General features: G+C 43.5%; 1 protein-coding gene across 7 annotated transcripts in view; it reads right to left on the bottom strand.

The window, feature by feature from the left end:
* Nucleotides 1–4,023: 4,023 nt before the first annotated feature.
* Nucleotides 4,024–16,415, bottom strand: part of LOC101830095 (transmembrane protein 19) — a 39,391-nt gene continuing 26,999 nt past the window's right edge. For 6 of the 7 annotated variants that reach the window (XM_040754852.1, XM_040754858.1, XM_040754855.1 and 3 more), the window contains 5 exons: nt 11,610–11,747; nt 10,521–10,775; nt 9,480–9,689; nt 7,545–7,739; nt 6,383–6,484 (listed from right to left, as the gene is read on the bottom strand). In XM_040754852.1, the coding sequence (XP_040610786.1) occupies nt 7,582–7,739; nt 9,480–9,689; nt 10,521–10,775; nt 11,610–11,747 (761 nt within the window). In that variant the 3' untranslated portion in view covers nt 6,383–6,484; nt 7,545–7,581. Of the gene's footprint in view, nt 4,467–6,382; nt 6,485–7,544; nt 7,740–9,479; nt 9,690–10,520; nt 10,776–11,609; nt 11,748–16,415 lie in introns of those variants that run through there. The other variant, XM_040754854.1, reaches the window with a different exon arrangement.

The raw sequence follows: 16,415 nt of genomic DNA, 5'->3' as shown, positions 1-16,415 counted from the left end.
TAACTAATTGAAGTCCATAGAGATTCCATGTAATGTTACTGTTTTGGTAAAAACTGTCATTGAGATTTGAAGTTTTGTTTTGTTTTGTTTTGTTTTTCTCCCGAGACAGGGTTTCTCTGTGGCTTTGGAGCCTGTCCTGGATCTAGCTCTTGTAGACCAGGCTGGCCTTGAACTCACAGAGATCCACCTGCCTCTGCCTCCTGAGTGCTGGAATTAAAGGCGTGTGCCACCACCGCCCAGCGAGATTTAACGTTTTTAAATGCCATTATTATTGTGTGTGTGCATGATGTGTGAGTGTGTGTGTGTGTGTGTGTGTGTGTGAGAGAGAGAGAGAGAGAGAGAGAGAGAGAGAGAGAGAGAGAGAGAGAGAGAGACATGTGAGATCAGAGAACAACCCGTGGAGTTGGTTTTCTCCTTCCACATTTACATTGGATGCAGGACTTAAACCCAGGGTTACCATCTGCTGAGCCATCTCACTGCCCCTCACAAAAATGTAAACAAGGTATCTTTTAACCATATTAAATTTTCTTATCCATGGGCATAAGAAGTTTCCCTTTCCTTAAATATGCATTTATTAATAAAGAAATATATATTTACATTTGTGTGTATGCACACACACATGCATAGGTCAGAGGACAACCTTAAGGACTTGTTCCTCTCCTTCCATCATAGGCGTCCCCAGGACGAAGCTCAGGTCATCAGGCTTTGTGGCAAGCTCCTTTACCCACTGAGCACTGAGTCATTAGCATGAGCTAATTTCTTTCTGATTTGTTGAGTGTTGTATGATCAGAGTGCTAGATAGCAAATGCTTTATCTGAACCAACTGTGATAATTTTGTGGGTGTTTCCCCTTCTTTATTAATGTGATATGCTACACTTATGGGGTTTCATATATTAACTTTGCTAATATGTTTGAGGTATTTTACAGCAATATTCATCAGGAATATGGATGCATCTTTTTTTTTTCCACCAGTGTCTCTTAGTTTGATGACGTTAAAAGACTGAGCTTCTGCTGGGCCGTGCTGGTGCATGCCTTTCAACACTTGGGAGGCAGAGGCAGGCAGATCTCAGTGAGTTCGAGGCCAGCCTGGTGTACAAAATGAGCTCCAGCACAGCCAGGACTGTCTCACAAGAGAGAGAGAGAGAGAGAGAGAGAGAGAGAGAGAGAGAGAGAGAGAGAGAGAGAGAGAGAGAGAGAGGGAGAGAGAGAGAGAGAGAGGGAGGGAGGGAGAGAGAGAGAGAGAGAGAGAGAGAGAGAGAGAGAGAGAGAGAGAGAGAGAGAGAGAGGGCGGGAGGGAGAGAGAGAGAGAGAGAGAGGGCGGGAGGGAGAGAGAGAGAGAGAGAGAGGGAGGGAGGGAGAGAGAGAGAGAGAGAGAGGGCGGAGGGAGAGAGAGAGAGAGAGAGAGAGAGAGAGAGAGAGAGAGAGAGAGAGAGAGAGAGGGCGGGAGGGAGAGAGAGAGAGACAGAGACAGAGAGAGACAGAGAGAGACTGAGGACTGAGCTTCGAAGAGTTGCTGCCTCTTGGTTTTCAGATAGAACCTGTGTTAAACTTTTGTTTTAGCATCTGACAGAAATCTTTAGTGAAGACATCTGATCTGGGCTTGGGAGAGGGTTTGTGACTAGTGATTTGTCTTCTTACTATTGACTTAGGTTTTCTGCTTCTTCATAATTCCATCTTGGTTTGTTGTCTGTTCCTAGGAATCTTTTGACCTTTTTATTAACATAACTTAGTGTTATAAAATTTAGATATTTTGGCCAGATGTTGGTGGCGCACGCCTTTAATCCTAGCACTTGGGAGGCAGAGGCAGGCAGATCTCTGTGAGTTCGAGGCCAGCCTGGTCTACAGAGCGAATTCCAGGACAGCCTCCAAAACAATACAGAGAAACCCTGTCTCAAAAAAAAAATTAGATCTTTTGGCAGGGCAGTGGTGGCGCATATCTTTAATCCCAGCATTTGGGAGGCAGAGGCATGTGGATCTTTGCGAGTTCAAAGCCAGTTTGGCTTCAAAGGGAGTTCCAGGAAAGTCTCCAAACCTTCAGAGAAACCCTGTCTTGGAAAACCAAAATTAAAAAAAAAGAATTTAGGTATTTCAGTTTTAATTTGTGTGTTTTTATACATGAGGATGGTACCCATGGAGACCAGAGATGTCAGATCCCCTGAAGCTGGAGTTACACATGGTTGTAGGTCACCCAGTGTGGGTGCTGGAAACTGAACTTGAATCCTCTGGAAGAGCAGTATTTACTCTTAGCCATTGAACCATCTGATGCTCCAATCCTCTGTCTAGACTATTTCTTTAACTTTAGTTATTTGTATTTTTTTCCTTTTTTTGTTTTTAGCTCAGGAGTTTGTCAATTTTGTTGATATCTTCAAAGACTAGTCCTTTTGTTGTTTTGCTTTAGGTTTGTTTTTTTTTTTTCTTAGTTCCTAGAAAGGTTGTCAGCTTGATTTTGTATCCTCTGGTTTTAAATTATCCATTTGACAGTCGGATATTTCCTTAGTGCTACATTTGTTGCATTTCACAAACTTTGTTACACTTTCTTCTTTTTTTTTTAATTTAAATTAGAAACATGTCAATCCAGTTCCCTCTCCCTCCCCTCCTCCCTTACCTCCTCTCCAATCCCCCACCCAATCCCCACTCTACTCCCCATGGTGGGTGAGGCCCTCCGAAGTCTGTCATATAATCCCGGGCAGGGCCTAGGCCCTCCCCCATGTATTCAGGCTGAGAGAGCATCCCTCCATGTGGAATGAACTCCCAAAGTTCATTCCTATGCCAGGGATAAATACTGATAAATACCCAACACCCCATAGATTGCCAAGGCCTCCTCACTGACACCCAAATTTAGGGCTTCTGAATAAGTCGAATACTGGCCTCTCAGCCATCAGTTTGGGATCCATGAGCTCCATCTTGTTCAGGTCAGTTGTTTCTGTGGGTTTCACCAGCCCAGTCTTGACCCTTTTGCTCATCACTCCTCCCTCTCTGCAATTGGGTTCCAGTTCAGTTCAGTGTTTAGTGTGGGTGTCTGCCTCTGCTTGCATCAGCCACTGGATGAAGACTCTAGGATGGCACATAAGGCAGTCTTCAATCTTATTATTGAGGAAGGGAATTTAAGGTAGCCTCTCTACTATTGATTAGATTGCCAGTTGGTGTCATCCTTGTAGATCTCTGGAAATTTCACTAGTGCCAGATCTCTCCTCAAACCTATATTGGCTTCCTCTTATGGTATCTCTCATCCTGCTCTCCTCTAGTCTCCCCCCCCATCAACCTTCCTGCTCCCCCATGTCCCCCTCTCCCCTTCTCTTTTCCTCCTCTCTTTTTGCCAGCTCTTCTCCCCTCCCCCTATGCTCCCAATCCACTCAGAACATCTTGTCCCATTCCCCTTCTCTGGGGTACCATGCATATCTCTCTTAGGATCCTCCCTGTTTCCCAGACTTTCTGGCGGTGGGGCTGTAGGCTGGCATTCCCCTGCTTCATGTCTAAAATCCATATATGAGTGAGTACATACCATGTTTGTCTTTTTGTGACTGGGTTACTTCACTCAGGATGGTTTCTTCTAGTGCCATCCATTTGTCTGCAAATTTCAGGAACCCATTGTTTTGTTTCTCCCACTGAGTAGTACTCCATTGTGTAAATGCACCACATTTTCTCTATCCACTCTTCAGGTGTGGGGCATCTAGGTTGCTTCCAGGTTCTGGCTATTACCATTCTTTCCATTTTTGTTTGCAGTGTTTCCCAGTATTTTGTTAACTCTTTGCTTTGTTATTTTAAAATGTATTGCTTAATTTCTATATATCTATGTGTTTCCAGACTTGTGTTTTTGAGATAGGGTCTCACTACGTAGACCAGGATGAACTAGAACTCTCAAGAGGTCTGCATATGATTTCTAGTGCTGGTATTAAAGGCCACCACCACCCAGCTGTCTTTTTCCATCTTTTCAATTTCAGTTTATGGGCATACTTAGATAAATCAAGCATCTCATGGAAAAATATGATTAGAACTTAAAAAAGAAAGTATTAAATCAACATATGCCTTTGATTATAGATTTTAATAATTTATGTTTAAGGCAAAAATTGGTAGGGAAATACTGTCATTTAGTTATTTCTGTATGTTTTTTACATTCTCCCGCCCTCCCTCTGTGTGTGTGCGCGTGCATGTGTGCGTGCGTGTGTGCGTGTGTGTGTGTGTGTGTGTGTGTGTGTGTGTGTGTGTGTGTGTGTGTGAAGACAACCTGAGGGACTCTGTTCTCTCCTTCTACCATGTGCTTGTTGGAGGACACAGCCCACCACGGTGGGAAAGATGTGGTAGCAGAAGCTTGAATGATCTGTTCTGGTCGCATCCACCTCGGGACTCAGGGAGATGAATGTTCAGCGGTCATAGCCTCTACAGTTAAAGCACAGACTGTGGGAGATAGTAATTCTGCACGGGAGAACCTGAGGGTGCCTCTTACAGAAGTGCCATTGAGATGATTTCTGTAAGATAACAAAAGAGGAAGGGAGAGTTCCAGGCTAGAGAGCAGGACAGAAAGGAAAGGGGGCACAAACACCAGAGAACTTAGTATGCTCACTTTGTGAGCGGCAAATGTCTGTCTTAGCTATACCTGGGCAATGGGCATGTGAGCTTCCTTAAAATTCTGTGTTCCAGAACTGCATGAGAATATGAGAATGCTGACATATAACAAGATGTTTGGATGTAAAATTTAATCCTAAGACAATAAGACACAACCCTAAAACAATATGACATTTTTTTTTTTTTTTGGTTTTTTGAGACAGGGTTTCTCTGTGGCTTTGGAGGCTGTCCTGGAACTAGCTCTTGTAGACCAGGCTGGCCTCGAACTCACAGAGATCCGCCTGCCTCTGCCTCCCAAGTGCTGGGATTAAAGGCGTGCGCCACCAACGCCCGGCAACAATATGACATTTTAAAAAGAATCTTTCAGAGTTTTTTTTTTTTTTTTAATCAGGGTCTCACCATGCAGCCCTGGCTGTTCTGGCACTCACTATGGAGAACTCACAGAGATCCTCCTGCCTCTGCCTCCAGAGTGCTGAAATGAAAGGTGTGCACCACCACACCCCTGGTCTCTTAGTTCTAAAACATTTCAAAGAATATTTTAGGGGGCTGAGAGGTGGCTCAGTGGTTAAGAGCGTTGTTCCAGAGTCACAGAGGGTATCCCATCATGCCTGTAACTCTAGCTCAGGGACTCAGACACCTTCTTTTGTCCTCTGCACTCAGGTGCACAGAAACACACAGACATGTAGCAAAAACAAAGCAAATCTTCTCTAAAAAGAGTGTCCACATTTATAAAATTTTAGAGAGCAACCCTTTAGAAAAACAGGAGAATGGACATTCTGTGTTGTCAGAAGAGTAAGCCCAGAAACCCTGCCTTGTCGGTCTGTCATTCCTCCTACACTGAATGCCTGACTCATTGGTTTCAAACTCATTCGTATTGTTTGACACAACTGAGAAATGTTGGAATCATTACAGCCCTCAGAAAGTCAGGTAGCCAAACTGGTATTTCTTGTCCATGCCTACCCCTGCTGCAGGACTATACTCCCAAGTCAGCCAAATTAACTCAACAAATGCTTACTGAATTATTCTGTATTACTGAGATGTTCAGGACCTCTTGGAATTAAGGCAACAGACACTGTGTAAGCAGATTAAATGACTAAGATGCACAGTGTGCATTTGTTTCTTTGGCACGGTGTAATTCGTCTGGGATATGCTTGCTAGGACAGTTCATTCTCATTGTGATGACACCGGAACAGCAGCTACAACATAAGGAGGAGAGATGAGCAGGCCCTAGAGTCTGCATGGTGAGAAGGCAGCAGCTGCTCAGACTGCAGGCACGTGACCAAGTCCAGACACCTCATTTCACGTGACTTTGCACTTCACAAGACTGGGATGTAACTGAGGTGGGGTTGCCAGTACCCTATGTGTACAGCAGAGTTGTCAGAAGAGACTCGCCCGCGGAGTAGGCCTCACACTAGAAGAGCACAGAACTGTCTGACCTGCCTGATCTAAAAGGGGCCTTGGCAACAGTGTCTGGAAATCCGGATAGCACACTCATGTGCAGAACTTTAAAGCCCAGTTTGGACTGCACCACACACATCAGCACTCTCTACAACACTTCCAGGCACTTCCAACGTATACCCAGAGTTAAAAGACAGTGCTTGTGAATGGCTGCACTGGTGATTTCAGGACTAAGGGTTCAATTGCTTCATTTTCTTTCCAGATCAGTAGGTTTTAAATAGATAAGCTACCTCAGGAGACACTATTAGAAATAGTAAGCAGTATTTATTCACTCTGGTAGCACTTTATCAGGGAGTTCTTCCTTGATTTCATCAAGGATGGAAATGGGGAGGGGAAGAACGGGAAGGGAAACACGACGAGGAACATTTTAAGATATTTAATAAAATAACCTGCTCCTTCAAAACCTCTTCTGTACAAGGGAAGACACAGCGAAGAACACAGTCACAAGCAGAATTCACTGAGGCTACAAAGAGAAGGAATGCATGACTCAGAAGGCTCATGAGAGGAAACCACAGCATTTCCAGGCACTTACAAAACAGTTCAAAGTTCAAATCAAAGTAAATTAAAGAAACAATGACACTAATTTTCCAGTGACTCATTAACTGTCCCACATGGCAGTATGGAATCCAGATTCTTATGTGTATCTTAAAGACATGAATGCATATGTGGTAACTTTCTCTCAGTGCTGGGCATCCAAACCAGGGTACTGTGTGCCTGAGGCAAGTGTTATTCCCAAGCTACAGCTGCATCCAGAAGTTGCAAATTTAAATGGTTTCTTTCATAAATAACAATTTTCTTCACATTTTCTAATGTGATGAAAAAGAAATTTGCTCAAACAATTGCATCATTAGCTAGGAGAAAGGAAACAAAATGCAGAGTGGCAATGCCTGTATAGTGGGAAAAGTTCAAGTTAGTTATTCACTGGGGCTCCCAAGTGCATGGGTCTGCCGGGCATTGGTAGCGCACGCCTTTAATCCCAGCACTCGGGAGGCAGAGGCAGGCGGATCTCTGTGAGTTTGAGACCAGCCTGGACTACCAAGTGGGTTCCAGGACAGCCTCCAAAGCCACAGAGAAACCCTGTCTCGAAAAACCAAAAAACAAAACAAAAAACAAAAAAACAAAACAAAACCAAGTGCATGGGTCAAGTCATTAAAGCAGATAGAACTTCGGGACAACTGTCATAGTGGTATGTCTCTATACTAGTGGGGAACATTTTAGGCTATCAACACACTTGGTTTTTAGGAACTGAACAAAGTAACATTTTACAGAGACCGTCTAGACTTTCAGCTCAACATACAAGCACAGAGGAAAATAACAGCTCCATCGTTAAATAAAGCTTCATGTGGCGGAAGAAAAATGTGCATAACTTGTCTGCGCTTCCACCTTTCACTACACAGACGTCAGCTGTGAAAGGAGCTGAAAGGGTAATGTAGAATCCCACCATATTCCCAAGGTTGGCAAAATTATTATTCACTAGGAAGAGGGGAAAAAAAACTTCACATTGAGAATTTGGCTGGACTCACCAGTATCAACCAATTGGGAAAGAAAGAAAGTTCACTCTCAGGGCCAAAACCCCGAAGCAGCTGTTGGGAGCAAGAGGGCGACCAAAACTGAGGAGAACAGGTTCACGGCATTGTTATCCAAGATGGGCTTCCCTGCTATGTGCTTGGTCTCCCGGGCTGGGCTGCTGACCACCAGGCCAGTGCTTTCATCCAGGCCTGAAATGGAAATGGAGGAAACGACGTGCAAGTCACCATGTTCTGATGTGGTGTTACCTTTAAAGTCCTGAGTTATAAAAGACCTTCCTGCACAGGGGGGCTTTACAGCACCTCTCATATCTCTGGAGTTCTTTAGCAATGGAAGGTCTGGCTTCCCAGTGGTCTCTCTAAGGCAATCCGGGGAGGTCCGACAGCTGGGATCATGTCAGGACCCAGTACGGTACTGCCCGCAAAGAAGGCTGCTGAGACTCATGTTTCTGCTTCTGCTGTCATGGAGGACTCAATGTGTCAGTATTGAGAGCTGCGGCTGGCGGAAGTGATCAAGCCTGCTGACCTCTCATGAATAGGGTGACGACCTTATAAAGAGGCTTCAGGGAGCTGCTGGGCCCTCTGCTCACAGAAGGACATAGCAACAAGGTGCTAGCTTGGACAAAAACGACAAGCTGTCACTGGATCCTGCATCTATTGAGGGCTTGACTACAGTTTCTGTTCTTGGTAAACCACCTGTTCTCAGGATTTTAAAACACAGCACAAACAGAATAAAACACAGGCACACTAAAACTTACACATATACATTCTCTTTTTTAAGATTGTGTGTGCTTGTGCATGGCTCTGTCTGTCTGTAGAAGCACATGTGTGAGCGCAGGTGGAGGCCACAAGAGGAAGTCAGGTCCTTTGGAGCTGGAATCAGAGCTACAGAGAGCTGGATGCGGGTGCTGGGATCCGAACTTCGGTCCTCATGATTGATGGAGCAGCAAACATTCCTAACTGCCGAGCTAACACTCCAGTTCCCACATATCAGGAGTAAACACTTAATGGTGAAGGACACTAAGGGAAGTCCCAGATAACTAGGAAGGCTAAGACAGGAAGAAAGCTTGAGTGCAGGAGTTCAAGGCCAGCCTGGGCAATTATAACAAGAGACAAGAACCTCAAGGGCAAGGACAGAAAGTCATGGTGGGGATAATTACCATGGGGAAGCAGGCCACTCTGTAGTCAGACCAGTATACTTATGAAATGCACTTGGCAAAAACAAATGAAAGGAGGTACATTAAAATGATCTCACCCAAGAGTCCTGTTTTCCTAGACTAGATGACAGCTCAAAACCAAAGCCTGTTTCCTGCACTGTAATCAATGTTCCTCAGAATTTAGAAACCTCTATGAATTAGTTTAACACAAAAGAATAAGGAAACCTGGGGGCTGGAGGGATGGCTCAGAGGTTAAGAGCACTGACTGCTCTTCCAGAGGTCCTGTGTTCAACTAGCAGCAACCACATGGTGGCTCACAACCATCTGTAATGATATCTAGTGGCCTCTTCTGGCATGGAAGCATGCATGCAGATAACAGTATACATAATAAACAAATAAAATAAAAGAATATGGAAACCAAAATTATGGAGGTTTCCCCTGTCACTTCCAGCCTTTGGGCTGGTTTCAATGATACATTTTTTCCAAGTTTTTAAAGTGTTAAAGTTTTTCATAATTCTTTTCCATCTCTAAAACAAACAAACATCAAAAGAAAACAAAAATGAGGCTGGGCTGTGGTGTGGTATACACCTTTAATCCCAGCACATGGGAAGCAGACACTAGCAGATCTCTGTGAGCTCAAGGACACCTGCTTTAAAGACCTAGTTCCAGGACAGCTAGGGCTGTTACACAGAAAAACCCTGTCTCGAAAAAACAAATAACAAATAACAAACAAACAAACAAAACAATAAAACTTAACAATAAGATGCTGTCTTACCAGAAAACTGCATGGTTGCCCCTAAGTATGAGTCCACAATTGACCCTAGTAAGCCAGCCAGACCTCCAAAGGCAATAATGGGCCACTGCGGAGCGGAGATGTCTAAGTCACTCACGAACACCAACTGTGTGAGGAAGTAGGCCAGGCCCACAAAGGTACCACCGAGGAGACTGGAGGTGAGTCCCACCACTGTGACTCCTCCGTTGGTCCCTGAGGGAGAAAAGGATACCAGATAGTCAGGTTAGTACCCAACAGATAAGGGGCACCAAGGAAGGCAAAACAACACAAAACCCCAGACTGGTCCTTGCTAATTAAAATGAACTTAAAGAAGAGAGTGCTCTCTCTTAAACAAACAAACAATCAAAAAGCAAAAAACCAACCACCTAATACATGGGGGCTGGAGCTATACCTTGTGATATAGAGTGCTTGCCAGGCATGCATGAGATCCCAGGTTCAATCCCCAGAATCCACCTCTGCCCCCAAGAGACAAAAATCAAAAAACCTGATCAGTGAAAGTTACACACACACATAAATACAAGCAAACACTGTTTAATATTTAGCTCATGGGGCCTGCAGCTATCTCCTCAAATATTCCTCATTCTTTATGGTAAAAGCATTGCAAATGCCATTTTTCTATCTTTTTTTTTTCTTTTTGGTTTTTCGAGACAGGGTTTCTCTGTATTGTTTTGGAGGCTGTCCTGGAACTCTCTGGAGACCAGGCTGGCCTCGAACTCACAGAGATCTGCCTGCCTCTGCATCCTGAGTGCTGGGATTAAAGGCATGTGCCACCAATGCCCAGCTTTCTTTCCTGGCTTTTAAAAAGGTTAAATGTCCTAAGCTGTCTCTAGTCACCTACTCTAGACTACCATGCCAGAAACCGCTGTATCTAACGAGTCCCCACTGTCACCCCACAGTTGACCATTCCTCATCTCTCCTCTCTCTCTCTCTCTCTCTCTCTCTCTCTCTCTCTCTCTCTCTCTCTCTCTCTCTCTCTCTCTCTCTCTCTCTCACACACACACACACACACACACACACACTCACCGACTGGAACTTTCTCCCAGGTTGTTATTAGCCGAGGTGAGCTTTTGCTCAGTACCGGGCCAACCTCAGAAGCCCAGGTATCACCAGCAGAGCAGGCCAGTGCAGCTAAGAGTGACAAACACATCCAGGAAGCAGTGGGCTGCTTGGCAAAGTCTATGGGCATTTCCCCGGGGCCATTTTCTATCATGTACAGCAGGGCCAGCTCCGTGGGCACGGCCCCATTACAGAACACCTGAACCCAATTCCTCTGGCCTCCTGGAGAGAGGTAAGCAGACATAGAGAGAAAAAACAACATTCAGTTAGAGGTCCATATATTTTTAAGTTTCAGAAAAGTATAGTAGTTAAAAAAAAAAAGTGTCGCCGGGCATTGGTGGCGCACGCCTTTAATCCCAGCACTCGGGAGGCAGAGGCAGGCGGATCTCTGTGAGTTCGAGGCCAGCCTGGTCTACAGAGCGAGTTCCAGGACAGCCTCCAAAACAATACAGAGAAACCCTGTCTCGAAAAACAACAACAACAAAAAAAGTGGCAAGGTGTCTTTATCCACATTCTATACCATTATTGGCAAAACCAGAAAAAATAATAGCAGACTTGCACTAAAAATCTGTATTTATGGATCTCTGTAAGTTGGAGGCCAGCCCGATCTACAAAATCAGAGACAGTCAGAGACACACAGAGAAATCCTGTCTTGAAAAGCCAAAACAAAAAACCAAAAGAAAAAAAAACTCAAAACAAAACAAAACAAACAAAAAACTCCCAAAACAAACCTGCAGTTACTTGTTACTGTGCAAAAGAAATAAGGAATTGAATTAAGCTACAAAAGTAATCCTCAGGGAGGCTGGAAAGATGGCTCAGAGATTAAGAGCACTGGCTGCTCTTACAGAGGTCCTGAGTTCAATTCCAGTAACAACACGGTGCCTCACACTCATCTGTAATGATCTGGTGTATACATAATAAATAAATCTAAACAAAACAAAACAAACTTTAAAACCCCGAAGTAATCCTCAATAAGATTCACCTGTTCTTCCAGCCCAACCTGTTCTGATCAAAAGCTCACAAGGATGAAGAGATGTCAGAGGCAATGAGTTTTACCTTCCTTATACTCTGAATCTAGACGCTTCTTCACTTCTCCTTTCCATTTAGTGAGTTTAGAAGATGAAAGGAAAAACATCAGCAAAGAGGTAAAAAAGCTGAAATTTGCAATGGTTAAGATAAATCCAACCACCAGCCCTGGAAGAAACATACAGATGCACAGAATTAGACTTAATCCAGAAATGATGTTTTGGAAAAAAGTGGATCTTTTCACTTACTTTCAAATCAAAATCTGACATACATTTCTAACACATTTTCGTGATTCCAACTCAGTTACTACCAAGCAGCAAACTGAAGGCCATTTCAACCACATGTTGATCTCCTTTCAGACAATGATATAAGATCATTTTAAAGCAAACTTTTTATACTCTGAAGACGTGAAGTGTTTTATCATTAGATCATAAACATTATACAGCAGTTAGAACAGAGGGTAAATCTGTTTTGCAAATTTCTATCTTTTGTATTCCCTCCCTTATATCTTGGGATTTTCCTTTAACATGTAAAGTCAAAAGAAGATAAAATTTTCAAGTCTTGCAAGAACTTTTATCACTGTGATTTTGGATTTTCATACTTCCCTCTGATTTTGGGCAGCCCTTCAGTTTTCAGATGGTGACTGATTTCAAGGATGCATACAAAACCCGTGCCTACACTCCCAGCGTCCAGAAGACTGAGGCAGTAGGATGTCTGGGACCTAGGAGCTTGAGGCCAGTCTGTGCAACATAAGATCTCATGCAAACCAGCAAGCAAGCACGTTTGGAGAAGATGCCCGTACCCTGAGAGCTCAATGCTCAGGATGAACTGTCTGGGGTTGCATACCCTTGCGGCCCATGTGCCACAGGGGTGATGTGTGGCCTCCAGCATCTCCTCACTGGTGACACCGATATTACCACTGTTGTCCTAGGGAGGGTGTCCTACTTGCTGAGCCCTGCCCAAAGGAGGGGACTCTCTGACCTGTAGACTTATATGGTTTCTCAGAGTTTGTGCTCATCAAAACAGCTTCTAATGATAATGTGACTTTTCCCATGGACTAACTACAAGAACAGGGCATGCGTGAACATAAGTTTTATGTTCCTGTACACCTGGTTAGTTTCACATTTTAGATGATTAATAAAGTGCTAGTTAATCTCTACGGCAAAGGATAACATTTAGCTTCTTTTCTGGGCTCTCATCAATTGAAATGTGAGGCTTCTACTTCAGGAAGACAAGCTAGAGCTGAACGCAGTGACGGCAGTGGGTAAGACCACACTTGCAGGGATGGTTATGCTGTCTCTGGCCTTTGCTGGCGCCTCACCCTGCCCACACCCTTGTCTTTTCCTCATAGCACCTCCTGATAGGCAGGGCTCTGATGGGATCACATCCGTCTTTGTTATCTAGCTTCCATGATGAGACATGGAAGTTCTGAGGAAACACTTGAATCCACTGCATGTACTGTTACCAATATCACAATATCCTGAGTGCCCCGAACTGTGCACAGACATCCTCCAAAACAATACAGAGAAACCCTGCCTCGTAAAAACCAAAAAAAAAAAAAAAAAAAAACCAGATTGTTTGTTTTAGACAGGGTTTCTCTGTGTAACAGCCTTGGCACTCCCTCTGTAGACCAGGCTGGCCTCAAATTCACAGAGATCCACCTGTCTCTGCCTCCTGAATACTAGAATTAAAGGTGTGCACCGCCACTGCCTAGCAAGAGCCAAGCTTTTTAAGTCAATGTACGCTTCCTTCCTAAATACTTATTTTGTGACAGTCATTATCCAAGGAACAGAGAGGACTCAGGAGCTTTCCCTCCCACAGTATACTGTGACAGTTGCTACACAAGCCCTCAGGGTGGACTGAAGCCTTGTTCTTGGAAAGTTTATGATACTAAATACTGGGTATCTGACAACAGGTAAAGACATTTCACTTTCACTTTTGATTTCATTAAGGAAAGCAATAATGACATCAAAGAACGCTATCAAGAGCAAATGGAAGGGATCCAAAGATGTTTTAAAATTTTTTTTATATATTCTCAAGGAAAGGTATTGGCCATTGCGTCTTAAATTTAAGTTCCATAATCTTAATATAGAAATATATTTGGCTATGAGATTTACTTAAAACGAAAAACCACACCCCCACACAAGTTCTAGGTAGAATTGCAACAATTCTTTTTATAAACAAAAAGTAACAGAAAGATACCACAGAATGAAAAGAAGAGGGTTACTACTTGGTAAGATGCAATGAACATCTACAATAGTTTTCCAACACATTTAAGCATTCTGGGGTTTTATGTCTTTTTTTAATAAACATTATTTAAATTAGAAACAGTCTTTTTTTTAGTATTCTTTTTTTTAAGATTTATTTACTTATTACATATACACCAGATTGAATTGTAGATGGTTGTGAGCTACCATGTGGTTGCTGGGAATTGAACTCAGGACCTCTGGAAGAGCAGTCAGTGCTCTTAACCTCTGAGCCATCTCTCCAGCCCTGTAGAAACAATCTTATTTTACATATCAATCCCAGTTCCCTCTCCCTCCCATCATCCCATCCCCCACTCACTCCCCAGGGAGGGTGAGGCCTTCCATGAGGGATCATCAAAATCTGTCAAGTCATTTGGGGCAGAGTCTAGGCCCTCCCCTGTGTATCTAGGCTAAGAGAGTATCAATCCATGGGAAATGGCCTCCCAAAGTCCGTTAATGCACTGGTTCCACTGCCAGAGACCCACAGACTGCCCAGTGCTCTTAGCTGACATCTACGTTCAGGGGTCCTGGTTTGGTCCTATGTTGGTTCCTCAGCTGTCAGACTAGGGTCCATGAGGTCCCACTTGCTCAGGTCAGCTGTTTCTGTGGGTTTTCCCAGCATGGTCTTGACCCCTTTGCTTATTACTCCTCCCTCTCTGAAACTGGATTCCAGGAGTTTGGCTCAGTGCTTAGCAGTGGATCTCTGCTTCTGCTTCCATCAGCTACTGGATGAAGGCTCTACGATGGCATTTAAGGTAGTCATCATTCTCATTATAGGGGAAGGAATTTAAGGCAGCCTCTCCACTATTGCTTAGGTTCCTAGTTGGGGTCATCCTTGTGGATCTCTGTACAATTCCCTAGTGCCAGATTTCTTTTTAAACCTATAGTGGCTCTCTCTATTTATTTGTATCTTTTCTTGCTCTCCTCTATTCCTTTCCCCACTCAATCTTCCTGATCCTTCATGTTCTCACTCCTCTTCCTCCTACCTCCGTTCCCACATGCTCCCAATTCTTTCAGGGGCTCTTGTTCCTTTCTGCTTCACTGGGGGACCATGTATGTCTCTCTTACGGTCCTTCTTGTTTCCTAGCTTCTCTGGAGGTGTGGATTGTAGGCTGGTAATCCTTTGCTCTATATCAAATATCCATATATGAGTACATACCATGCTTGTCTTTCTGTGACTGGGTTACCTCGCTTAGGATGGTTTCTTCTAGTTCCATCCATTTGTCTGTGAATTTAAAGATTGCATTTTTTTTTCAGAGTAGTATTCCATTGTGTAAATGTACCACATTCTGTGTATCCATTCTTCGGTTGAGGGGCATCTAAGCTGCTTCCAGGTTCTGGCTATTACAACTAATGCTGCTATGAACATAGTAGAACAGATGTCTTATTGTAAGAATGTGCATTCTTTGGAATTGCTGGATCTTGAGGTAGACTGGTTCCCATTTCTGGAGAAACCGCCATACTGATTTCCAAAGTGGCTGTACAAGTTTGCACTCCCATCAGCAATGGAGAAGTGTTCCCCTTTCTTCACATCCTCTCCAGAATAAACTGTTGTTGGTGTTTTTGATTTTAGCCATTCTGACAGGAGTAAGATGGTATCTCAGAGTTGTTTTGATTTCCATTTCCCTGATGGCTAAGGATGTTGAGCACTTTCTCAAGTGTCTCTCAGCCATTTTAGATTCCTCTATTGAAAATTCTCTGTTTAGTTCTGTACCTCACTTTTGTCTTTGCCTTTCTTCATTTTTTAGTTGCTCCTTACAAATATGCCAATCATGAACAGATTTTTACCTGTCTTGAATCTGAGTGCCAGGAAGAGCAAAAGTCCAAATTTTTTTTTTTTTTTTTGGTTTTTCGAGACAGGGTTTCTCTGTGGCTTTGGAGGCTGTCCTGGAACTCGCTTGGTAATTCAGGCTGGTCTCGAACTCACAGAGATCCGCCTGCCTCTGACTCCCGAGTGCTGGGATTAAAGGCGTGCGCCACCAACGCCCGGCTAAAAGTCCAAATTTTTATCTTGATATTATAGTTTTAATTTAAAAAATGTTGTTTAGAACAAATTACCCAACATAATATATAGCAACAAAACAAAAAACTAAGCAGCAATACATAATTACAATCATATGTAGTTATTCACATATGAGAAGTATGTTTCAGGATGGTTTCTAGGGTATACTTGCTCTGTAGGTCTCCTCAATAATTAAACTGACTTAGACCAGCATTAGGAAAAATAAGAGTACTACATCAAGGGCACACATTCACCATTTTGCTATTCCTAAAGGCAGTAAAGCGAAAGAAAGTATCATCAAATAGGATATGTATATCCTACATTACTTCCACAATGAAGTGTACAAAATGTGTCAATTTCCCAGAACTGTACTACCACCCACCAGCAAGGGAAGAATGGGGCCAAAGGCCACAGCTCAGAACTAAATTGCTGGAGACTACTGCCCCACATATGGGGAAAGTGCATTTAGTTCTGCAGCAACACAGCATAGTGTGAAGACACCGATACCCCAGAAGAGAAGGATGCACAAGGTAGGTCAAGGCCTACAAAACTGTAGACACTGTTAAATAGCCTTCAGACATACATACA

Source organism: Mesocricetus auratus, unplaced genomic scaffold (genome assembly GCF_017639785.1).
Source record: "Mesocricetus auratus isolate SY011 unplaced genomic scaffold, BCM_Maur_2.0 Super-Scaffold_100011, whole genome shotgun sequence".
Taxonomy (NCBI): Eukaryota; Metazoa; Chordata; class Mammalia; order Rodentia; family Cricetidae; genus Mesocricetus; species Mesocricetus auratus.
This window is presented reverse-complemented; position numbering and strand designations above follow the sequence as displayed.